This window comes from Lissotriton vulgaris, chromosome 9, assembly GCF_964263255.1.
Source record: "Lissotriton vulgaris chromosome 9, aLisVul1.2, whole genome shotgun sequence".
In the NCBI taxonomy this organism is placed as follows: domain Eukaryota; kingdom Metazoa; phylum Chordata; class Amphibia; order Caudata; family Salamandridae; genus Lissotriton; species Lissotriton vulgaris.
The window spans coordinates 595737541-595763514 of NC_141697.1; the positions used below are offsets into that span (position 1 = coordinate 595737541).

The 25974-nt window shown below is 43.7% G+C and overlaps 1 protein-coding gene across 1 annotated transcript; it reads right to left on the bottom strand.

The window, feature by feature from the left end:
- Positions 1–2496: 2496 nt before the first annotated feature.
- INTS5 (integrator complex subunit 5) lies at positions 2497–10834 on the bottom strand. The gene is made up of 2 exons (XM_086938197.1): positions 10284–10834; positions 2497–6632 (listed from the first exon to the last, which is right to left on the bottom strand). The coding sequence occupies exons 1-2, from the start codon at positions 10367–10369 to the stop codon at positions 3827–3829; spliced, it is 2892 nt and encodes a 963-aa protein (XP_086794323.1). The 5' UTR covers positions 10370–10834; the 3' UTR covers positions 2497–3826.
- Positions 10835–25974: the final 15140 nt, after the last annotated feature.

The window sequence follows — 25974 nt, forward strand, 5'->3', positions numbered from 1 at the left end:
GTTTTATAATATATTATTAAGTATTACAATTTATGATGGAGTTATGCTTTTGCACAACTATTCCCTAAATACAAAAAGTACTCTGTTGGAGTACTGGGAATGACTTAGCTTCATTAACAAAGTATTTAAAGGTATCCGAGGTAGATTGGAGGAACTGGTAACCAGTCTGAATTTGTTGCGCAGAAGCAAGAACGCTTTTAGGACAAACTAATATTTAAAGTTAGAACATATGGCCCTGAAATTCGTGAAGAACAGTGTTGCAGTTGGTTTTATGCGTCCTGGAAGCATTTGACGAAGTAGACAGGAGAACCTTGTGGTATAAAATGACGCCATGTGGTTAAGAGGAGGGGTTGTTGAGTATTATAAAACACTTCACACTAATACCTGGATTTAATTGAAGCAGGCACAATTGGGGCCACTGTCTAAAAGATTACTTCTGCAAAACGATTTGCAAAAGGGGTGTATCTTGGTAACGTGATTCAGGGCTGTGCTTAGTGAATCCCTCTAATGAGGTTGCCTCTAATTCCAGCACCATCGAGACATAAGGATTGTACATTGTTGATGTTCTTGCGCGCCGACTATAAACTATTTTCGATTTGGCTTGCATAAGCCTTCAGAGCCAGCTGATCATCAAGAGCAACTCAGGACAAAATGAAAACCAAAAATGTATTTTTACGCATAGGTTTTGAGCAGGAGTTTGACGCTGGAAGGAGACAGCTTGCTGAATCACATCATCCACTGACATTTAGGTTTCTTTTAGTCTTAAATTGAACGAGCATGTTAAAACAATAAATGAAAAGGATAGTGTGGCAAATAGACTAATCTGCTCCAATTGCTTAAATAGGGCAAAACGTTAAAACCTGTGCAAAAAATAATATTTTGATTATTAACACTGCGCAGCAGCCATGTTACCCATGTACAAAATATACCCTGGGGATTTTCAATCAAAATGGTATAGAAGATTCATTTTTTATCTCCACTTCTTATCCCCTGCATTGTCTTTAGAGTTTGGCCTTTAATAGCTTGATTTACACATACTTGGAACACTGTTTTCATAACTGGCTGAAAATACTTATAAAAGCGGAGCAATAACTTTTTAACAATGCCCTTGCTGGAAGGCTTCAAAGCAATGCCCAATAGAAGTTAGCAGTTGGAGCGCATAGGTTTGTATGTGCGAAATTAAAATGTGATATTCCAAGCAATAAAGTAAAAGGTGAAAATCATTAGTTAAAGTAATGCATAAACCATTTATATTACCTGTATAGTTGCTAAATCTCAGCCAAGGTGAATACTAGTCAGGAGGGTGCATAGTGGATTGATACCTCACTCTTGTACATACAAACACATTCATGAGGTTATGGCTTAACCACTTGAACTGAAGACCACTCAAACTGGCTGGAGGCAATTACGACCTGCACTGCTGACTAGGTTTAAGAGTCTTGGCAAAAGTGAAATCATTTGTTAATAATGAATTTGGGACTTTGAATTACAGAAGTATGTTAAAGTGAAACATCTGATTTCGAATATATTGTTAAACATGAAAGGAGGAAATAAATGTGTGTTCTGAAATGCAGACAGAGTGTGTGGTGGTTCCCTCTTTTTTAACAGTGAATACTTAGTCTTTATTAAAAGCATGTTTTAGTACTACACTGGAATTTTAAATATATGGTGATTAAGTATGCGAAAATTTGTGTATGAATGGCTACCTAATAAGTTGTTAAAGTTTTTGATCAAACGCTTTACACTATAAACTAAAATGGACGCTGTATATAACGGAAGGGGTCATAGTGACAAAATAACCCACAGCATCCTTTGCCGTCACGACAGGAGGTCAACAGGAGTGCATGCTTCACAAGAGAAGGTGATCCATGGACACAGCACAGAAGGAAAAGTCACAATCAATGACCTGTAGGTTCTAGTAGCCCAACAAAGGCTACCGTTCTGAAAAACTCTACCCTTTGCAAATAGTGTAACACCACACTCTTATCACCCTTCACGAGTATGTTTGTGTTTGAACACACATAAGCAATCACATTGTCTTCAATTGCCATTAACACAATACTATTGGTAAACCTTCTTAACATGAACATTATTCTCAAACATTTCAAAGTCTGCAAAAACTGCATTCAACCATTTCACTGTCAGCAAAAACCCACAAAAAGTTTGCTGCGTTAAGCTATACCCCCAAACACATCGGTGCCTATAAATGACCCACCTTCTACATCCAGAGTGCTAATACCGCACTGCCCCTCCAAACAAAAAAAAGCATGCAAATTCCCGTTCTACCTGTTCCAGTGCACGAAGAAACTGGTGAAAATCTAACCATGTCAGTGCCCCGAGCCACTTGCGTAAACACAGACACAAGTCTGTGACTTTAAGCTGTGGTATAGAAGATAAGTAATTTGTTTCTTCATTTACAACGGCATTTGTATGTTGATATTAAAGGCAGAGTCATATTTACACACGATTTACGGAAAGATAATACAACTACAAAGGTCACGAAATACAATGTTATTTTAGAAGTATATAAAGCGATATACATAAACAACCTTTATTCAGTAATGAACAGGGGGTGAACAAAGCTGGCGAGATAGGATTCCCTCGGACTTCTACTCCCAACACAGTCAGGCACAGGAAGCTTCTTTTTCGTTCAAAGAATGTGTGAAAATACTACTAGTGTATAAAACATAACTGTAACATGAATTCTCAACCCTGGTTTGCTGCATGTACGAAAAGTCCAAACTCACTCCTTTGGCACGTGTGCCATCGCAGATGACCTTCAAAAAGAAGGTCAAATGCCCCCCCCCCCCCCCTTCAACAACAACAAAAATTACCTGGTCTCCACGGTCAGTGGCCACATCAGTAAACAGGTAGATTTTATTCTAGGGCTCGCTCAAAACGGAGACAAGGCCCTTCAAGTGGCCACAAGTAGGTCTAAACAACTTGCAAATGTCTCATATTGGGAAGGGCACGATTTTGACCAACAGCCTGCAAGCCACAGAAGATCTGTTTTCTTAACAGTACCCATCAAGTACCTGCGGTCAGTTCAACCAATGCCCTCGATAACAGCTTCTCTCCCAAAAGAAAAATGGCATATGTTGTTGGGAGGCCCTGAAGTTGTAGGTGTTCACCATCTAAAATACCTATGGGTGTGAGATTTTACCTCTTTCACAGCTCCCAAGTTTCTCAGTTCCATGCCTGAATAATTCATTTACTCCAGGGTTGTATTAGTATTCTGAGATCTTTTGACAGACTGCAGCCCCCCCCCCCAAAAAAAACATAGAATATATATAAGTGTATACATGTCCCAGAATGCAAATACAAATTTGAGCTATTCATACATGGACTTAAGAGTCACGACCTTTCAATCCAAATGACCATGTAGGGGAAAGGCCTGATTTGGTGAAACCCCATTATCCCTGTAACATTACTCATGATACAACCCGTAGTTAGAAGCATTGGTAATTTGGGGAGGGGGTATAAGGCAATCACTGTCCAGGCTACAGTAGAATTTTATCAAAAATACACCAGTTGAGTGATTTTCTTACATAAGCAAGTTGGCTGGTGTCTGAAAGGCCCCCTCTTAAGCCATAACTCTTAAATCCAATGCACCCACCCCCCAACAAACAACAGAAACTGGTCACATCCGTAATGCTCTTCCACGCACCCCAGAAATATTTTTCTTCACAGGTCTGTGTAGCCACCAAAAGGTTTTCTGTATGCAAATGGGAAAGACCAGTCTCTGAAAGGAAGGGTTTGTATGTCAACGATTTTTTATATTAAATATTGGTTCAGACAAGTAAAGTTACTCCCATGTCACCAGATGTTATGTCTGAAACCGACCAGAGAGCAGGCCCAATTTGTCGATGTTTTTGTGGAGAACACTGTGCAGGACACACACATACTTTCCAATCTCGCAATCCCGGGCGAAGTCCCGAAAAAACAGGCCCTTTTCTGCGTGGAAGGTGAACTTCTGGGGAAGGGGGCTGTTGTCCTTCATATACTCCCAGAGGCTCAGCAGCAGGAGGTGCACTTCGAAGGGGGTGAGGCGGTCGAAGATCTCGTGCATGTTGCTCAGCACTGGAGGTAGCAAGTAGCCTTCCCCCATGCAGGCCACGAGGGCACAGGAGGCCTGCAAGTGCCAGGGAGAGCTTGTGGTGTCGTTGTGCCGGAATCCCTCCCAGTGCCCCATCAGGGTGGCCAGCAGCCCTCGCAGCAGCACGGAACAGTAACACAATGCTGGCCGGCCAAGGGCGACGAAATGCATGAGCTCGAAGAGAAGTGGGCTTTCCCGAAACCTTTTGAAGATGTGGATGTCACGCTCCACCGTGTTGCGGGTGTGCTCCTCGGGGGGCCAGGCCAGCTCACTGTTGGTCACGTCGGGGCACACGTTCTCGACAAGCACCACTGCGACAGTCTTGGCGGCTTCTGGGTTCACCACCACCATGTGCGGCTGTGGCTGCCCCAGGTCGGCCTGGCACTTGCTCCCACTGCAGCAGCGCATCAGAAGGCTCATGAAGTGCTGCACGTTCTGGACGACTTCCTCGTAGGACAGGGCATTGTCAACGTGTGGTGGCTTTAGACCCCGCCCAATGATTCCTGCGTGGAAGACTGCCCAGATGCTCCCTGAGAAGTTGACGGCTGTACCAAACCTTTGGTTGATGTCTAGCAGAGAAGTCTTATTACTGTCCTCCAATGAGGCCTCCTCGGCTGTCCAGGGCTCCGTGCTGCCACCGAAGAGCCCATTGTTGCCCCTGTGAAGTGCCCCTTCCACCAGCTGCTGCAGGATGGCCTTCATGCTAGCAGATGAGATGCTACACAGCCGCAGGAGCAGCTTACCTGTGTGGCTCGTGGCAGTCTCGCACTTCCGGTGCAGGGCTGAGAAGAACAGGTGGACGGCGGCACGCACGATGACCATCAGATGCGCAGGCAGGATAGCTTTGGGCATTGGGCAGACAGACAGAAGCAGGGCGGCTGCTTCGGAAACCTCTGTGTTGCTGTGGAGGAGGAGCTGCCCAAAGTCGTACAGGTAGGAGGAGACCACAGTGGCCACCTGGCTGCTCATGGAGGCAGCCCCTTCGTGCTCCTGCCGCTCCGACTGCATGATAAGTGCCAGGTTGTTGAAGAGCTGCACCATGTGCTGCTCAGAGATGGTGCCAGCGTGTATCTGGCAGACACACATCTTGATGGTGGCGGGCAGGAGGTCTTTCATGGAGGACATCAACACTGCATAGAGCTGGGCGGCCAGGCTCAGTTCCTCTTGACTTTTAGCTAATGTCAACATGTAGAAGAGAGCGTCAGTGGCACAACTAGGGCTCCAGTAGACAGAGAGCAACCCCAGAAGCTGGTGCTGCCAAAGGAAGCGCTTGCGTTCCAGTCTCAGGGTCTCCACGCACAGGTCCCGTATGTGTCCCTTCAGCTCGTCTAGAAATGGTACCGGCCGAGGGGCCGGGTCAGACAGGTTGGGCTGGCTGCGGTTGTAAACCAACTTCTGCAGGTTGAGAAGCAGCAGCTGGATGATGCGATCGCAGGCCTCCCGCACAGCATCGTGGACCGCCAGGCCCGGCGGGGTGATGACTGAGGCCGGCATGGCCGTGTTGACCAGGAACTGCAAGATGCGGTAGGCCCCGCTAGCCATCTGGCAGATGAGATGGACCATGAGGCTCACCATGTTCTCCACATCCTCCCGGGGCAGAGTGGTAAAGTGCTGGTGCAGCTGGTTAAGGACTGCGGGCTTCAGAGAGTCCACCAGTTCAGCCGAGATGGTGCTGAGCAGCATGGGGGACATGACTGCAAGCTGCAGCAGGAAGGGCACGGTGGCCTTCTGCAGCTGATCCCTGGCAGGGCCCAGGCTGTTGTGGAACATCTTCAGCAGCTCCTGCTTGATGCTCTCCGAGTGTCGGGGCGCCAGGTGGCCCAGGATCCCCACCACAGACGCGATCTTGGGAATGCGCCGGTCTGCAGCTGAAGGGAAAAGCATGTCCACTGTGGTAGCGCCATGAGCGCAGAAGTCCTTTAGGCCACAGGAGAGGACGCGACTGATTATGGTGTTGGGGAATGACGAGCCTATGTGGGCGACTACCCAGTCAAAGTGCGGCGAATGCTGGACCGAGGTGTCGAGCAGGGCATCCACGCAGGCGTCGGGGCAGCTGCTGATCATGGAGGACAGGCACTGCGTGTAGATGTCCATGAGAGTGCGCGTGGCCTTGCAAGACATCCACAGCTGCAGCAGTTCATTCAGGCTACTGGCATGAGGGACACCGTGCCGGCCGGCATAGGAGCTGCTCAGCTTGCCCATCAGATCAATGGACCAGGCCGACACAACGGGTGCCCATGCTTTTGGGTTCATGCGCACAAAGTCCGACAGCACGTTCTGCACCTCTTGGACCACGTCGTCGAGATTCGGCATGGTGTGACGGTGGCCCAGGTCACTCTCCAGCTCCACCAGGTAGTTGCCCACGTACTCATCGAAGACGTTGCACAGATGCTCCAGCACAGCACTGCGGGCCGGCGGCAGGTTGCGCAACAGCACAATGGCGCTTCGGGCATGCTCCTTGATGGTGAGTTTAGTTCCAAGAGCCGGGTCCACGCCGCTGAGGAAAGCCTTTATCTCCTGGCCAAGCTCCTGAGGACTGCAGACAGAAAAAAGAAATGAAATCAATGAAAAAAAGAGTAAAAAGGTGAAATTAAACATATCATGACTTTCCAGAAAAGGACAACTTCTTGTAGAGCGAGTCCTGCAGGACTATTCGAGACGGCACTTGTACAAATAAACAAGCCATACATTTTGTCCAGATTAAAAAATGTTTTTACTGCATAAGCTGTGTGCATCCAAGAAAGGTCCAAGTGATCTATAAATGCTAAAGAGAGAACTAAGAAGAGCACAAAGGAATATGCGCTTAGACAAATCCAAGGGGATAATCTAGGAAGCATTTTAACAACTGAGAAAACAATTTAAAAAGAGAATGTTGGGAATTTAAAAAAGTGAAAGCAGAGAGTTTATGGGCCAAACTACTTTACAACGTAAGACATTCAAACTCGAACAAATTCTGGCAGACAATAAATAACTTGTCAAGACCTCGAAATGTATTAACATTGAAGATACAAGAGCAGGAATAGGTTTATTTTCTCAGGGAGAAATTTAAACAGAAACAACTTCAAGACTCGGACGATTGACAATCACTGACCATGACACAGACAACTGAGGACGAATTGATTCCACAGATAAATCAGTCATTCTACACAGCAGAGGAAATAATAAATATAATAAACAAAGGTAAAAGTGATGGAGCTCCTGGCCAGATTGGCATTCCGCAAGCCACTTTTAAATATGATTAGGAGTATTGGAGCTTGCACTTAGAAAAACATTACACTTTTGTAGAAATTAATACTCTAGTTCCGATAGTTGGCAGGGATAAATCATAACCCCTGTTTACAAAGGAGGAGACAGATTCAATAATACAAATTATAGGCTAATTGCCTTACAGGACATCGAAGCTAAGTATTTTACCTCACTTATCCTTAAAGATCTGGTTGACTGGTCAAGAGAATGTAATTTAATTCCAAAAAATCAAACAGGATTTAGAAAGGGCATCGAAACTATTTCAAATATCCTGTCAATTTCACTGATTGCTGAAAAATGTAAAAACAAGAAACAGGACCGAGAGAGAAAGAGAGAGACAGAGAGAGAGAGATTGATTTAAAAGCTGCTTTTGACAGCGTAGACCAGAAACTAAAATGGACTAAATTGAAATCCTGGAATATACTGGAGAGAATACTTAGCGGTCTACTGCTATTTTATACAGATACCTGGGTTTTTGTGAAGCTTGGGAATGAAGGTAGAATTTACAGAAAGGTTTATACCACCATGGGTCCAAAAAAGGGGTGCGTGTTGGCCCAGCACCTATTTAATGTATTCAACTCGAACCTATCTGGAAAGCTCGATGCGATATTGTTCTTTTGAGCTTAACTTGGTGTGTTTAAAAAGACTATTGAACGAATTCTCTGAGTTTCTGGGTGTAAATAAATTGGAACTCAATGTATCTAAAACTAAATCAATGCTCATTACAAACCAAATAGCCTCTGATCATAACATCAGGCTAAAAGGTAACTTATTAGATAAAGTATCATGCTACAAGTATTTGGGATCTTATGTAGATACGTTATCCTTTCGAGACCAGAAAAAATATAAGACGCAGCGAGCAGGGGCTCTAACATTTGTCCTTAAAGCACTTGCAAAGGAACTGGAGGGACCTTCATTAGGACCACTACTGATGACTATTTCTGCTAAAGTACTGCCAACACTATCATACGCCAGTGCCGCTATGCATGGGAAGGACTCAGAAACTCTAAACAAGCTAATAACTAGTATTTATAAAAAAGGTTTTACAGCTCCCCAAGACTGCCTCACCAGCGCAAATTCGCCTAGAATTTGGGCTATTGAATGAAACATTGGGATGACTCTACACGTACATAAAAGGTGTGGTATCAGATAAAACAAAATGTAGAGGAAAATAGTTTCAATGAATCTTAATGGCTGGAATTAGAACAGGAAAAAAACTTGCCAGCCTATAGATTCTTGGAACACACGCTAAAGGTTACTTGTACTACTGATCAATGGACTAAAAATATGCCCTATGCAACATTCAAGCTAGCACTAAACAAAGCTGCAAAGTTCCATTCGTTGCTGGTTGATAGAGGCATATTTTCTAAAAGATCTCATTCTTGGACAGTGATCAATAGCTATAAAATACTGACACAAGCAGTATATTTGTACTCCACTTTTTTTATTAATGTAAAAAGACAATTAATGGCATTACGGTTTGGAAAGTTCCCCACTCTTGCAGACGCCCCGAAATGGAAGCACATGGAGAACCAAAAATGCTGGCTTTGTGGCAATAAAAAGGAAGATTTTGTTCATCTTGTATGCTATTGTAAGATATTGCAACCAGAGCAAATTACCTTTCTACGGAGAGCATTCTTGGACAGATGAATAAAGTTGTGTAGAACTGCTATTATAAGAGGACTCGACTCAACCGACTCCAAATAAATTGCAAATTGATAAAGTTTTTACGAATTCATGAACAAGAACTGAAAGCAAAAGTATCTTAATGAGACATGCAGGAGAATATTTTAACAATTGTGTATATCTTATGATGTTTTAAGAATACAATAATGTAATTTTTTAGGAAATTTTTTGAAATTATGTATGTAATATTGTTATGGTTTTAATTAACTGAAAAATAAACTATTATTATTATTATTATTATTATTATTATTATTATTATTATCCAACAAAGGTCCCATAGGGCATTTTTTTAAAGAGAGGCAACGGAAAGTATAAGTGAAGTCAGTTTTTAACAGCACACTGAAACTATTTCGAAGCAGGCACAGAGAAGGCTCAGGTGGACTCAGGCCATATTCTCAGGCACTGTGACCGCATTGAGCTGTCATCTGGGTATAGTTCCTGGGCTGCCTGTGACAGCGGCATATGGCTGTATTAAATGCAAGGGGAGAAACGCTGCTGGAAGACTTCTGTCCTGTTTAAACCCAGGATGGCAATTTACGTCAGTGAAGAACGGGTAGAATAATCCAAACAAAACAGTGATGTGTTGGCTCTTCCCAAGATAGTCCAAAGGTGAGAGAAAAAATAACTATTTGCTGTTATTGGAAGCGTTGGCAGAGGACGACAAAAGACTCGGGATCATGCCCAAGAAATACTGGCACGAGTTACTTTAAGACTGGTAGGGCCCACCACTTGTACAGCCGGATCTCACTACTCAACTCAAAGCTTATGCGCAGCTATATGCTCCCCGACACAGCCTGGAAGCAGCCCCTATGGTATATATACACGCACACAAAATACTTCCCACGCCGGCCACACAACATGCTCGAATTTCTCTCCATTCATATCCCAACTCTCACAAGCCTATGAGTCCTACGTTCGCCTCAAAACACACCAAAGCGCAGGGATACAATCACGATAACGAAACACACTGAAACAATCCAAACATGGGTCACGAGCACAGCACGCTTTCCCACCCAATGCTCCCCAGAAGTAGCATGTTATTAGTCGCAAATGCCGGTTGTTAGGGTTCGAAGAGCTATACAGATAAAACTACAAAGCAATAAAGGCAGTTCTTTCTGGACAAGAGAAACATGAGCCTTACTTATTTAGTGACATTGTCTGACAGCTGTCACTGTTTAATAACGGCCCACGAACCGTCTTTATTTATCACTGGGGCTATCTACAAAGGAAGCAGGTTTGTTGATACCAGCCCTACCTTAGCGAGGTGCTTGCGCCATGTACCGGTGGGGCCGGTGGTTGCTGCATGAGGACCGAAGCAGAGGAGTCACAGAGAGTGGACATCTCGAATTGAGACAGGAGGGCGCACACCAAGAAACTTCACAGCAAAGAGCACTCGGTGGTTAAATATAGGTTGTTATGGAGCACTCTAAATAGGTAGAACATATCACATAAATTAGTGGTCAAAAACTGGTTTGAAACGGGGAAGTGATGTACGCTGAATAGGAGCAAACGATCACCCTATAAGGGGTTATAAAAGGAAGACGAAATATTTGGAGACTTAGGGGACATTTCATAGGACCGGATACGAGGAAATAGGCTGAGAGGGAGGGCACTCAATAACGTACAAATATCAACTCTTCAATTTTTTTTTGCGGTGCTTAGTTCTGGTGCTCGATTGTTTCCAAGCATCCGACATTTTGACAAATAAGGAAACAGAGACACATTTCCAGTTAGATTAGGGTTTAAAGTGGGAAAGCCGGGTTTGGAAGTCCGTCCGCACAGTAAAGTACATATCGGATGCTATTCTGTAAGCCCAGGTTCCCATCCAACTTCACATTGGTCCGGCCGGAAACGTGTACTCTGGTGCTCAGTGGTTCCAGGAGGGTCGAATACGAAGAATGTAATGAGGCAACCAGAACGTCTGTAACTCACCCCCACCGGAAATGCGTCGGGCGGACGTTATTGTTCGGTACACGAGCCATGCTCATAGCGACCATAGAGACTGAAGAAAGACTCCACCAATGCTCTTTATATAGGAATGTGTACATGCATTGGATTGATGGGGTTTAAGGAGTCTAAAACAGAGTTTTGGTGAACTAGAGGCTAACGTTTCTCTCTAAATGGTGTACCAAAAGGGAAGCGACAGCGATGTCATCCGTGTGGTAGATATAGTGAAAGCAATTCGTACGGTAGCTCCATTCGTTTGACCTGGGTCGTACCGTGCGCCTAGAAATAGGACTAACAGCGATTAAAGAGACATTTGGAACACAAAAACAAGCATTTGCAATGCAATAGGTCTCGCATTAGGAAAGTTTGAGCTATTGGTATTGTAAATGACACTTTTTTTAAATTTATGTGTTGGTTTTGAAAATAGCGAAATTAATAGCTTTGTCATTTACAATGCCAATAGTTTTAACTTTCGCAAATGTGGCACCTATAGCATTTGTACTGCAATATGTGTTGTATTTACGTGACTTAGATGTATTGATATTACAAATAACAATGGCTTTTAATTTATTTAAATAATTAATACTTAAATAAAAGTTATTGTAATTTATAATGGCAATAGCTTAAACTTTTGTAAATGATTTTTGTGAAGATTACGTTCAGTGTACTTTATTGTGACGAAAATCCAAGAACAGAAGTGAATTATTAACATCTTTTTGTGACATTTGTAATAAAGCTTGAAACGTTGAGATAACATATTTGAACCAGTTGTTGGATGGTTGCACAGATTGATGCTGTCGTGGCGCTGAGTGATGTGGTGGCGACGAGTGATGCTGTGGCGTTCAGTGATGCTGTGGTGGCGGATAGTGATGTTGTGGTGCAACGGAGTGATGCTGTGGTTGTGCTGAGTGACGCTGTGGTGATGCGATAGATAGATAGAGTGAGTGCGATAGATAGAGGGAGGGCAATAGATAGAGTGAGAGCGATAGATAGGTAGAGGGAGGGCGATAGATAGAGGGAGGGCGATATATAGATAGATAGAGTGAGGGTGCTAGAGTGAGGGCGATAGATAGATAGAGTGAGGGCGATAGATAGATAGATAGACAGATAGATAGAGTGAGGGCGATAGATAGATAGATACATAGATAGATAGATAGATAGATAGATAGATAGATAGATAGATAGATAGGTGGCAATAGATAGATAGATAGATAGATAGATAGATAGATAGATAGATAGATAGATAGATAGATAGATAGACAGATATATAGATAGATAGATAGAATGAGGGTGATAGATAGAGTGAGGGCGATAGATAGATAGATAGATAGATAGATAGATAGATAGATAGATAGATAGATAGATAGATAGATAGATAGAGTGAGGGCAATAGGTAGATAGAATGAGGTCTATAGATAGATAGATTGATGGCGAAAGATATAGATAGATAGATAGATAGATAGAGGGCAATAGATAGATAGAGTGAGGGCGATAGATGGATAGATAGATAGAGTGAGGGTGATAGATAGATAGAGTGAGGTCAACAGATAGAGTGAGGGTGATAGATAGATAGATAGATAGATAGATAGAAAGATCGATAGATAGATAGATAGATAGATAGATAGATAGATAGATAGATAGATAGATAGATAGATAGATTAGAGTGAGGGCGATAGATAGAGGGAGGCCGATAGATAGATAGAGGGAGTCTGAGTCAGCGAGTCTGTGTCAGTGAGTCTGAGTCCGAGTCTGTGTCAGTGAGTCAGTCAGTGTCAGTGAGTCTGAGTCAGTGAGTCTGAGTCAGTGAGTCAGTGTCAGTGAGTCAGTGTCAGTGAGTCTGTGTCAGTGAGTCTGAGTCAGTGTCAGTGAGTCTGAGTCTGTGAGTCTGTCAGTGAGTCAGTGAGTCTGTCAGTCTGTCAGTGAGTCTGAGTCAGTGAGTGTCAGTGAGTCAGTGTCATTTACAAAATTTTAAAGACACGTGTACCTTGAGTTTTTTTATAATATGTGCAGTTCACTAATATAAAAGTAATAATATATTAATTAAAAAGTGAAGGTGGTACACAAAGACTTGTCTGAATTGGATCTAATAACCTACAGAAAACAAACTTTAAAAAAAGTGAATTTCTGCTCAAGAAATCTTGATAAATAAATGCTTCTCACACTTTCGAAAATGAATGCCTTTTCAGCTAATTTAAAATTGAAGCGCACTGCTTGGCAGGGTCGATAGCCGATGTGTAGGCATTAGCTGACAGCAGAAGCGGCACAATGACTGCTTTACATAATAATGCAAATGTAAACTGATAAAGACACAAGCTCCGAGAGGTCACAATTAAAGGTCAAAGTGCCATTTCCAACCCGATTGGGTTTTGGTTGGAAAAGAGACAGAGAACGGGCGAGGATATTAGGTAACTGTCTCATTTGCATTGATGCCTCTGCTGTCTATTGCCGTCTTGACAGTGACGTGTCCTATGAGTCACAGCTGGAGTGGCGGCACATTACGTGTTATGGCAGCTGACGTGCACGTTCTACCTTAGAACACCGATGGGTAATTCCCATTTAAATAACCAACTTGAATACAGCATATCAAGTTCAGTGGAGGGCAAAGAATACATTTAAAATGAAAGAGTGAATGATGATAAAAGGAGTATCCACTCGTATACCGCCAGCCAATGCCCTTCACTGACCCGGTGCGCATGCGCATGGCAACGTTGTTATTCAGTTCAGATCAAAGGACCATGCAGGGCTTTTAGCTGCATATGGTCCTCGTCAGTCAAACATGAGCAGAACAAGCATTGGCGAAGTCGAAAGATCCTGCCTGTGCAAGATCTTATGCCTTTGTCAATGTTATTTCAGCCATGCTGTACAGCAGCACGGATGCAGTGAAGCTTGGCTGAAAGCTGTTATTAATTTCAGCCAAGCTGCACTGCATTTGAACTGCTGTAGAACATGGTTTAAATAAATAAATGTTAAAAAAAACACAAACACTTAAAGGACACTCACCCAAAAAACAACAATGCACGGACAGTGGAGTGCGGGTGGGGAGAGAGGGGGGCGGAATGGCACGGACAGCGGAGTATGGGTGGGGGGGGAAGCGCCGGAAACGCACAGACATCGAATAAACTGTTGAACTGTATGTATTTGCAAGTACCTCGAGTTGTGTAAGCACATGCTTGTAACACTGCAAGCTAGGGTTATAGAATAACAAGCTCTCGGCATTGCGTGGCAGGGGTGTGGGGGAGCAGGGGAGCGCGTTCCTTTGAAATCGGAAGGGTGGGAGGCAACGAGCATCTGGGGTGTGAGCGATAACAAAAGTAAGAGGGGGAGCAGGAAGTGATGCGTGGCGGGTGGGGGAGCAGGGGAACGGCGTTGCTTTGAAGTCGGAATGTTGGGAGGGAACGAGCATATGGGGTGTGAGTGAGAAGTGAGGCAGAGCGCGCGCTGGCGAAGCTTCGCGCTTGAATGCCTCACATGCATTGGGCAGAATCCGCACTCCAAAACCTCTTGGTAGGATTTGCTGGTGGCCCTCTATATGTCTCGCCAGCAATGCGTAAGCACATTGGCAGGTCAAGACCTAATAACCATCGCACGTTGGAGAAAATAAGGGCCCCTTTGATATCTTATGTGGCCAGTTTTTTCAGTAAACAAGGAGATCAAATAAACACAATGCCTAACTCCATACCAGGTGTGGCCTAGCTATAAGAAGGATCTGTGCTCGTACATTTCTGATCATGGGGCCACTTGTCAGCTTCCTAGGTCAGGCAAGTTGTCAATTCCTGGTGTGAGATAATGCTGCTGCCCTAGACAGTAGTTTTATTAAATCTAGTGAGACCACAAATTATCCAGGACCAATCTATTACAAAATGTAATTCTGTATGAGCACCTCAAACATGTGCCGTGTAGTGGTTTCAAAGTACTGCACGGGCTATTGGATAACAAGCATTGGCATAGCCAATAGGTCTCGCCTTTGGGGCCTTATAAGTGGTTAGCCAGAGGTTTTGGTTTTGCCTTTGTTGTTGAGCAATGTCATAGCTAAGTGTGGCTGCTATGTTGCATGTTGAAAAATTATATTAAAGAAGACTGATCACATTATTTTGTAGGCACGTGTATACATTAACATGTGAATAGTATTTCTTTTTTGTGCGGATTTATATAGCTCGAACGCGACCCAAAGGTATTGGAGCTCTTTACATGAGCACGAGTTATGTAACACAAGGACACATTTTTTTTTGGTAGGCAGGGGGAGTGTAGTGGTCTTCACAGTAAATAAGTGTAGAGATGACACTTGTAATAAATAAGTAAAATATATTTATTTATATGAAGTTAAGTAGAGTATATACAATAGCATGCAGCCCAGTGGAGCACAAATGGAAGAATGAATCATAACATTTTCTAACAGTAGAAATAGAATACATCCATTACATATACAACATTCTGTTATTACATAGTTATTATTCTTTCACCTCATTCCTTAAAGGAATATCCCATTACTACACATCCCCTTTCTTAATAAACTTTAAATATACATGGGTAAAAAGAGAAACCATAAAAAAAGAAGTGCGTTGGAAAAGGGTGAGCGTGCACATTGTGCTTACCTTCAAATCCCGCATTGGAACGTCTTCAGTCTTGGCACGAAGGAGTTCGGAGACGCGTGTGGCGTAGTACCTCTCGTCAGTTCTTCCACGTCATCACGCTTAGGGGTCACGCACGGCGGCCATTTTGGAAACTCTGTTTTTATGCAGTTTCCATGACAACATTCCTACGAGTTCCTTTTTTGAGTTCAATTGTGAGCGTTCGCGTTCACTCAGGGATTATTCGCCTGTAAATCATTTTCCTCTGCACAACGCTCACAGTGGATCCACAGTATTTATTTAATGTGTATTTTTGTACTGTTTTCATGAGGATTAATGCATGCAGCATCAGTTTCTGGAAGTTTTACTTACAATTCTCGAAGCGGAAAAGCATACACATGCCACCTTTATTATAAGTGATCTGATATTATTACTGTAACTGTGCAGAATTATTTCTGGACAATTTTGGTGTGGAAATTCAACGTAGAAAGTAACTTTTATTAAAAAAATATCAAAGAAACATGTCTACTGCAGCAAATTCATCAAGACCAAACACATCAGGGGATACCAATGTGTCAAATCTTCAAATCAACTCACCCAAGGAATTTTTGTCGGTTCCTGGAGAACCAGTGGTTTCATGGTTGGATTGGAAAGAATATTTTCTTAATTATATAGCGAATTTAGAAGATGTTAACGGTGCATTTTCCCCTGAGAGAAAAAAAAGAATGCTTTTATATTCCTTAGGCTCAGAAGGTTTACGTATCTTTAATGAACTGCATACACATGAAAGATCTGAGGGGGATTTAGATGTTTTTAAGACAGCTTTGTTAAACCTGGATAACCATTTTTCTCCTTCAGTGTGTATAGCAGTCACTAGACATTCTTTCTTTCACAGAAAACAAGAGAAACATGAATCGGCAGAGGAATATGTATCAGCATTAAAGAAGTTAGCGAGTAAGTGTAAGTTTGCTCAGTTGCATGACGAACTCATTCGGGACCAAGTAGTCATGTATACTAAAAATAAGAGTTTACAGGATAAACTATGGGTGGAGGGTGATAATTGTCTTAAGGACATTATTGTCATGGTAAAGAAAGCTGAACTTTCTGAACGGTGTGCTAAAGTTACTCTTTCCCAAGACAAGAAAGGTCCAGAAGAAATCGTAGGAAAAGTGGTTGAAAAGTACGTTGTTTATAAAAATTATAGAAATGCTAAATATGAAAAAAAAAAAGCGAGCATTCCTGAAAGGAGAAAATCTGATGATAATGAACAGAAGAAGTTTAGGAATGTGATTTGTTACAGGTGTGGTAGTTATTCACATTTTGCGACGTATGAAAAATGCCCTGCTAAGTCTGCAAAATGCATGGAATGTGGTTTGGTGGGACATTTGTCTAGATTCTGTATTCGAAAAAGTAAGAAAAAGTCAAAAGGAAAAGTTACGTATGTACAAGATGGTGATGATAGTTGTTCATCGTCTTCAAGCGATAATGATGCTCAAGTGAATTTAATACAAAAGAAAAAAGTGGTACTAAATATCACTAGTGACTCCTCCTCTAAACCTTTGTGTCAGGTTTCATTGGGTGGAATCACAGTCCAATTAGCAGCAGATTCTGGATCTCCTTTTACCATTGTGTCACAGGATGTTTGGAAGAATCAGTTTGTCAACAAAATTGGAGAATGGTTAGAATCCAATGATGTCTCTGCTGAGAGTTTTACGGGTGAAAAAATTGACGTTAGGATTTAGAACTTAAATTTTCCGCTTTAAGGAGAGACAATCTGTAGGAAAATTGTATATTGCCAAGGAGGGTCCATCGGTTTTAGGATGGAAAGATCAGAAATTGTTGGACATCATTCTGAAACCGAATAGCAAAGAACAAGTGTTAATCTCGTGAGAAAGTGAGGACACTAAGAAATGGGTGTTACAGGAGTTTCCAGAAGTGTTTGAGAATCGTATGGGGAAATTAAAGGGTTTCACCCATAAAATTCACTTAAAGGAAGGAGCAGTTCCCAAAATCCATAACGCTAGGAATATTCCTTTCATTATCAGACATGAAGTCAAAGGAGAGTTGGAAAAAATGCTTGCTAATAAGGTCATCGAACCCATTGAAGCAGCCGAATGGGTTTCTCTATTGGTCGTAGCCCGTAAATCCAATGGCAAGGCCCGTTTGTGTGTGGCTTTAAGGTACCTTAACAGCAAAATTGTGGTCGACCAGTTCCCTCTCCCCAGAATTGATGAAATGCTTTCCTTGACACGCAATGCCAAATGGTTCTCCGCTTTGAATCTTTCGGCTTCGTATCATCAAGTGTGGCTAGACAAAAACAGCAGACAATTCACATCTTTCTGTACACCATTTGGGTGTTACAGGTTTAAACGCATGCCGTTTGGTTTGGCGTCAGCTGCTGCAGTATTTCAGAGACTGATGTCAAACCTGTTTAGCCAAATTCCTGAGGTCATATTTTTTCAAGACAACATCTTGATAATGGGGAAGGACAAAACTCAACACGATTCCGTGTTAAGAGAAGTTTTGTCCATTCTCAAGAATAATGGTTTGATAGCAGAAAGTAGTAAATGCAAGTTTTCTGAAAGGTCTGTCACATATTTAGGCCATGAAATTGGAGGCTGTGGCATTAAACCCAAAATGTCTTTGGTGGAAGCTATTCTGAATGCTCCTTCTCCTAAGTCAAAGGACGAATTGCGATCCTTCATAGGGTTGGCAGAATTCTATTAGAAATTTGTCAATAATTTTTTGCAGAAAACATATGAGATGCGTATGTTAATGTAAAAAAGTTCCTTTTGTGTGGAGTGATATTTGTCAAAAATCGTTTGAGAGCATTAAAAAAGCCATTGCACATGCTCCTGCATTACAAGGTTTTTGTCAGGAATCGCCCATAAAGCGCCTGCCGAGGTTTTAACTATATCTCCCAGAAGGCCATGGGGGATATCAGGCGTTTACAAATAAGCGTCTGGCGTACACACGAGTGTGCGTAATTCCTTTGTCGAGTGCTGATGTTTACAGGAAGTCGCTGGGAAGCAAGAGCCACCTTACACGGATCCGAGATCGGGATGAGTGTTTTCTGATGCATTTCAAGGCGGCGGTGAGGAATACCGCGGACGCCTTCTTCGTGACTTTGCCTCATTGTTCTGAATTCATTTCCTAAGGCGGCGGTTAGGAATACCGCGGCAGTCTTAATATCGTGTTTGGATCTTCTCCTGGGTAACATTCCACGGGCGGCAGTGACGTAACCGCAGATGCCCGACTTTGTGTTTGCTTTGCTATTTCTTTTGGCGAGCAGCTTAGGGCGGCGGTATATAAACCGTGGAAGCCCAGCGCTTGCATCATCATGAACCAACGTTATTTCCTGGAAGCCAAGAGAAATATTACTTTGGCTATTCTAGGGAAGCAAAGTTTAATTCTGATCTTTTGTGTGTAAATAAGGAAGAGGAAACAATTCGTACCTTTTGGCAGTTTTTGTCTTGATACTGCTGGAAGGAGAAATTATTTTTGAACAATATATCCCAGAGAACTGGAATTGTCATTTCGAAGAACCTTGTTATGAGTGGAGTGCTGGCAAGTATAAGCTGATCCTTTTGACAAATAAGGTATGATGATACTATTAGCGAGACTATATGAGAGTAGACTGTAAACAGTGCATGTTCTGATCTCTGTTACTTTCTTGTTTCAGGTTCTCATCCCCGCTGTTCCTACCCCTTCCTTTTTTCCATCGCCTGATCACCCTTCAACTCTGTACGCTTTTAATCAGAGTTCAGGGATATCGGGAGGTGGACCCTTATTTGCATCATCCAGATCCTGAGGAGTACAAACCTGACAGAATTACGCACCCAAGATAGGATACTCCTCCCGGTCTGGGTGTTACAAATGATGGCGTCTATGGATGATGTCATTCTGGCATTAGCACTAGTACAGCAGGAGTTAGCTGCATCTAGGTTAGAGACAGCTGCATTAAGGGAAAGAGTAGACAAGTTAACAAAAAATCCATTTGATGTGACCGTTACTAGCAATCCCCAAATTCAGGTCACGGTTCCTTCACCTATACCCTTAGCTAGTCCTGAGAGATATGCAGGGGATCCCACTAAGATACAGATTTTTTTGACGCAAATAATACTTCATTTTTCTTGTAAGCCGTCGTCATTTCTAACATATCATTTCAGGGTGGCCTTTGCAATCTCATATCTCATTGGGGACGCAGCTAATTGGGCTGTTCCTTTAGTCAGGAACAATGACCCCATATAGTCTAGCTGGGAAGCATTTCGGGCTGCGTTTGAACAGGTGTTCGATAGATTGACTACCACTTTTAGTGCTGATAAAGAGGTATTGGAGCTACGACAGGGAAAAAAACGACCTGGTGACGTATCTCACATCCTTTAATCGTTTAGTGGCCGAAGCTTCATGGCCTGAGGAAAAGAGGATGTCTCTTTTCTACCAAGGGCTACGTGACGGCTTGAAGGATTTGATAGCCCAGATCGATCCACAGCCGACCAGCTGTGCTGACTTAATCAGTTTAACGCTTCGTTTAGACGGTAGGATGTCTGAAAGAAGTGGAGAAAGGCCACGAGGAGAGAGGGCTTATTACAGGTCTGACAAAAACACTAGGCAAGAACTCACCATGGGAGAAAATACTAGTGAACCCATGGAGATAGGGGCCATGCTAGCACCTCTATCACGTGCTGAGAGAGAAAGCCGCCGTACTCAGGGGTTGTGCATGCACTGCGGGATAAAGGGGCACTTCGTAGGTGAATGTCCTTCTAAACCGAAGACGCAAGGTTTTTCATACCGAAACAAAAAGTCGTCTGTTTCTGTTGTAAGCACTGAGTCCGGGGCATCTGTCATATATCCTTATAATGCACCAGTGGAGGGGACTGGAAAATACCTTCTCTAGCAAGCAGCAAGTTAAAGGATACGAATCACACATAGTATTGATAGTGGGCCTGGAGTACAAACAAAACATACATCAGGTTCTAGCCATGTTGGACTCCGCAGCTACAGGGAACTTTATTGACAGTGGGTTGGTGAAGCAGTTGTCGATAGAGAGTTTACCTCGTGAAACTCCTGAGGAAGTTCTTGCGGTGGATGGTAAGCCATTAAAATCAGGTTTACTTACCAACCAAACCAAAACCCTAATGCTTTCAATAGCTGACGGGAAGCGTCAGCATCTGGAACACATTACACTGAACATCATAGAAGCTCCTCAATATGAGGTGATATTGGGAATGCCGTGGTTTTGGCATCATAACCCAACTATCGACTGGAAAGAAAAGTCAGTCAAGTTTTATCTAAAGAGTGTGAGGATCACTGTTTACAGGAACCTAGGTCTCAAGCTGCGGCTTTGTCCTATCCGTTTCAGGTGGTTACCGCAGCGGAAAAAGAGGTATCATTACCTATAGAATACTCTTCATTTCCGGATGCGTTTAGTAAAACCCAGGCCGAACAGCTTCCACCACACAGAATATACGATAGTCAGATTGACCTAATAGAGGGGGCCACCATTCCAGCTTGTAGAGTGTATGCCTTATCGGATCCTGAAACAAAACATCTCTGAGAATATGTAGATCACTTTTTAGAAATAGGTTTCATTCGACCCTCTCGCTCTCCCGCTGCTTCTCCTCTTTTCTTTGTAGCTAAAGTTAGTGGTGAGTTGAGAGCTTGTTGTGACTACAGAACATTGAATAAAAACACCATCCGTAATTGATACCCCCTGCCTTTGATTACGGTTTTGACCAAGTACGGGAAGCAACCATTTATACTCGTTTAGACCTAAGAGGGGCATATCATTTGGTCCGCATTAAGGAGGGGGATGAGTGGAAAACTGCCTTTAAAACAAGATATGGGCTGTTCGAATATACAGTTATGCCATTTGGGCTTTGTAACCCCCGACAGCTTTCCAATATTTCCTAAATGATGTCCTGAAAGAGTATGTGGATCACTTCGTGGTCGTTTACATAGATGATATTCTTCTGTATTCAGTGTCAACCGAGGTACATACACCTGATGTGGTGCGAGTGTTGGAGAGATTGAGAGAATACCATCTGTTTTGCAAACTGAGCAAATGTGAGTTCGGAGTACAAGAAGTGGAATTCCTAGGGGTGATTTTATGTCCAGACGGTTTAAGCATGGCAAAACGTAAAGTACAGGCAGTACAGGAATGGCCTCTTCCTAAATGTGTTCGAAACATTCAATGCTTTTTGGGGTTTGCGAATTATTATCGCAGATTTATTTTGAATTTTCCCAAGTGGCAGTACCCATCACCCAGTTACTTCGTAAGGGGGTACCCTTTGTCTGGACTCCAGAAGCCTCTCAGGCATTTACCTACTTGAAACAAGCTTTCACCACAGCTCCCGTGCTCAAACATCCCCAAATGGAGGCGCCTTTTGTAGTTGAAGCCGATGCTTCAGACGAAGCCATTGGAGCCATTTTGTCTCAGAGGGACAAGGTAACTGGCCAGTTACACCCAGTGGCGTATCTCTCTAAAAAACTCAATGCAGCAGAAAGGAACTACACCATAGCCGAGAAAGAACTATTGGCCATAAAAAAGGCTTTTCAGGAATGGCGACATTATCTCTGTGGGGCTCGATACCCTGTCACTGTGTACTCCGACCATCACAATTTGCAATACATGAAGACGGCACGTCATCTCACACAAAGGCAAATGAGATGGACACTGTTCTTTGCAGAGTTCGACTTCGTGATAACCTACAGACCAGAGACAGACAACCGTAAAGCATCCATAGTAGAGAGGCAAATCAGTATCCCCGAGTCAATCATCAATCCAACTAAAGTTGTCTGTGCTATACAAATCGATCAATTCCTCACGGAGGTGACCAGGAACAAATCAGCAGACTGGTGGGTGGCATGGGCAGCGGAGGATAACACCCGTAGTATAAAAAAACGGCTTGCCATTCCAAAACATTGGATTGTACTTATCTGCACAGGTCTACAGAAAAAGGCTTTTGAATGGTGTCATGTTTCACCTTTGGCTGGACATCCAGGTATCCACAAAACCACAGACTTAATGCGACGTCATTTCTGGTGGAAAACGATGATGAAAGATGTTCTTATTTGGGTGTCCGATGCGAAGAATGTGCCAGAGGAAAAGGGGAGACCATAGGGAAAAAAGGAAAACTCATGCCGTTGCCCATTCCTCATCAAGCTTGGCAGAATATCAGTATCGACTTCATCACCGGCCTTCCTATGGATCAGGGACATTCGGCCATTTTGGCAAAAGTCCAGAGCACACAACAGTATAAATAGACTGGTTTGTCTAATCGTAATGATCGTAGGGATAGACCGGACCAAGTGTATAGTTTTCAAGGGTTTTTATTCACCACAGTGTTCCCGACTTGGGAATCACTGCGCACATAAATCAAGCCGACACGTGTTTCGTCACAACATATGGCTGTGATTCTTCAGGGCTGATATCAATGATCAGGATCGTTGTCCACATTCGGAAACCGTTTGAGGTCGACGTAATAACTCCGACCTTACCACGGCCATTGTGCCTCCGTAACTTGTATATACAACAAGTTCGGTAAACTTAGGGACCGGCATCGGCATTTCCGATTGGTGCCGCCCTTCCCAAACTCCATTACCACCAGATTAGGACCGGGTTGGAACTATCACCGGCTCACAGACAACGCTCCTGATCATTGATATCAGCCCTGAAGAATCACGGCCATATGTTGTGACGAAACAAGTGTCGGCTTGATTTATGTGCGCAGTGATTCCCAAGTCGGGAACACTGTGGTGAATAAAAACCCTTGAAAACTATACACTTGGTCCGGTCTATCCCTACGATCATTACAATTAGACAAACCAGTCTATTTATACTGTTGTGTCGTGCGATGGTGGTCTGGAGTATGAGGTGAAAAGTATTCTGGATTCACAGTATCGTCGGGGAAAGCTATGGTATCTCATCTCATGGAAAGGTTAAACATCCGAGGATTATTCTTGGGAGCGATGTGTCAATGTCCATGCACCCGACGCTGGCATCGCCTTCTTTCGCAGGTATCCCACTAAGCCTGGATCTAGGAGGCGCTGGACAGGAGGACCTACTGTCAGGAATCGCCCATAAAGCGCCTGCCGAGGTTTTAACTACATCTCCCAGAAGGCCACGGGAGATATAAAGCATTTACAAATAAGCGTCTGGCGTACACACGAGTGTGCGTAATTCCTTTGTCGAGTGCTGACGTTTACAGGAAGTCGCTGGGAAGCGAGAGCCACCTTACATGGACCTGAGATCGGGGTGAGTGTTTTCTGATGCATTTCAAGGCGTCAGTGAGGAATACCGCGGACACCTTCTTCGTGACTTTGCCTCATTGTTCTGTATTCATTTCCTCTTCGGGATCCGGCGGGAGCCTTGAAAATGCAGACCGGCAAAGATTCTTTTGTTGCCTGTTTGAACAGGGTGGTCACTCCTTGACCACAAGAGAGATTTCTTCCATCTCCAGTTGATGTGGAATGTCGAAGGTCCAAGATATATGTTGCAGAGTTTCATCCAGGGTAATCTCAAGTCCTAGGGAGTGGGATCCTATTCTTATAGTAAGTTTAGGGGTTGGAATAACTCTAGGGTCCCAACTATGGGAGGGTCTGGGGAGGGGGTGGTTACACCCCTTCCCTTTTGTCCAGTTTCGCGCCAGAGCTGAGGCTGAGTGCCCCAGCAACCAGTTTGAAATGGGAAATGCATGGAGCACCTTGTGTGCCCCAGGCAGTGTCTGAAAAGCATTCACTGAATGCAACCCACCCTGCCCCAATACACTAAAGCCTGTCTGGGGAGGTGCTGGCACCTTCCTGGACGGGAAATCTATTGTCCTGGCCTCCCCTGCCGGAGTTTTGTCCAGCAGTAGGAGGGCAGACTCGAGTCTGTGGCAGCAGCATCCATTTTGTGATGCTGGGGCTCTGTTTAACTTTAACCGGGTTTACCAGTAACTACATGTCTTCTCCCTCTAGAAGGGTGGAATGCTACCCCCACCGCCAGAACTGGCGGTGGGTAGTATTCCAAAGCGTTTGACACCTTACACGGCATGTTTTGATAAAGCCAAACCAAAGTTAGCATTAACCGTGAGGATTATAATGCACTTAAGAGTATATGGTATGGCTATATAATAGAACAGCTATAAGGAGATAGTTCCGAAAGCAGCAGAGGGGCTCAGCTCATGCTAGAGCACCCTCTCACACAAAACCAAGCACTCTGCCTCCAGGATTGTTAAGTCCTGCCATAGGAGTGGCTTATAGGTTAATATGTATATATATATATATATATATATATATATATATATATATATATATATATATATATATATATATATATATATATATATATATATATATAGATACAAGATGCCTGTGACATGAGAGGCACACTGCAGGGCTCTCCCCTCCGGGCTGGCATGTCTCAGTGCGCTTCACCACGTTGCAAGGAATAGTATGCCCGACGCGTTTCTGGGGGACTCCCCCCGTCTTCAGGGGCTGCTTCCAGTCGATTCTCAATGTTCGTCACCTGTTTTATGGACACATTCTATCAGGCAAATCCGTGGACAAGCATATGTCCTGTTTGGCTGGAATTATGGGATTTGTAGTCCATGGTGATACAAACACATCGATCGTCTTGGGTACATGATGCTTGATTTGATACCTTAAGTAGGCTGCTTGTTGTGCTTTAGCGCGCTGTAATTAAATGACGAGTCCTGCGCTCTTTGTACAGCCAAAGGTTTGGATGCTATGAGCTTCATCCTGCTGCTTCACCGTTATAGAACAGCAGGCGATGGTGCTCTCTCCGCGGCCAGGTAGCCGCGTAGAAATGTAGATACAAGATGCCTGTGACATGAGAGGCACACTGCAGGGCTCTCCCCTCCGGGCTGGCATGTCTCAGTGCGCTTCACCACGTTGCAAGGAATAGTATGCCCGACGCGTTTCTGGGGGACTCCCCCCGTCTTCAGGGGCTGCTTCCAGTCGATTCTCAATGTTCGTCACCTGTTTTATGGACACTTTCTATCAGGCAAATCCGTGGACAAGCATATGTCCTGTTTGGCTGGAATTATGGGATTTGTAGTCCATGATGATACAAACACATCGATCGTCTTGGGTACATGATGCTTGATTTGATACCTTAAGTAGGCTGCTTGTTGTGCTTTAGCGCGCTGTAATTAAATGACGAGTCCTGCGCTCTTTGTACAGCCAAAGGTTTGGATGCTATGAGCTTCATCCTGCTGCTTCACCGTTATAGAACAGCAGGCGATGGTGCTCTCTCCGCGGCCAGGCAGCCGCGTAGAAATGTAGATACAAGATGCCTGTGACATAAGAGGCACACTGCAGGGCTCTCCCCTCCGGGCTGGCATGTCTCAGTGCGCTTCACCACGTTGCAAGGGATAGTATGCCCGACGCGTTTCTGGGGGACTCCCCCCGTCTTCAGGGGCTGCT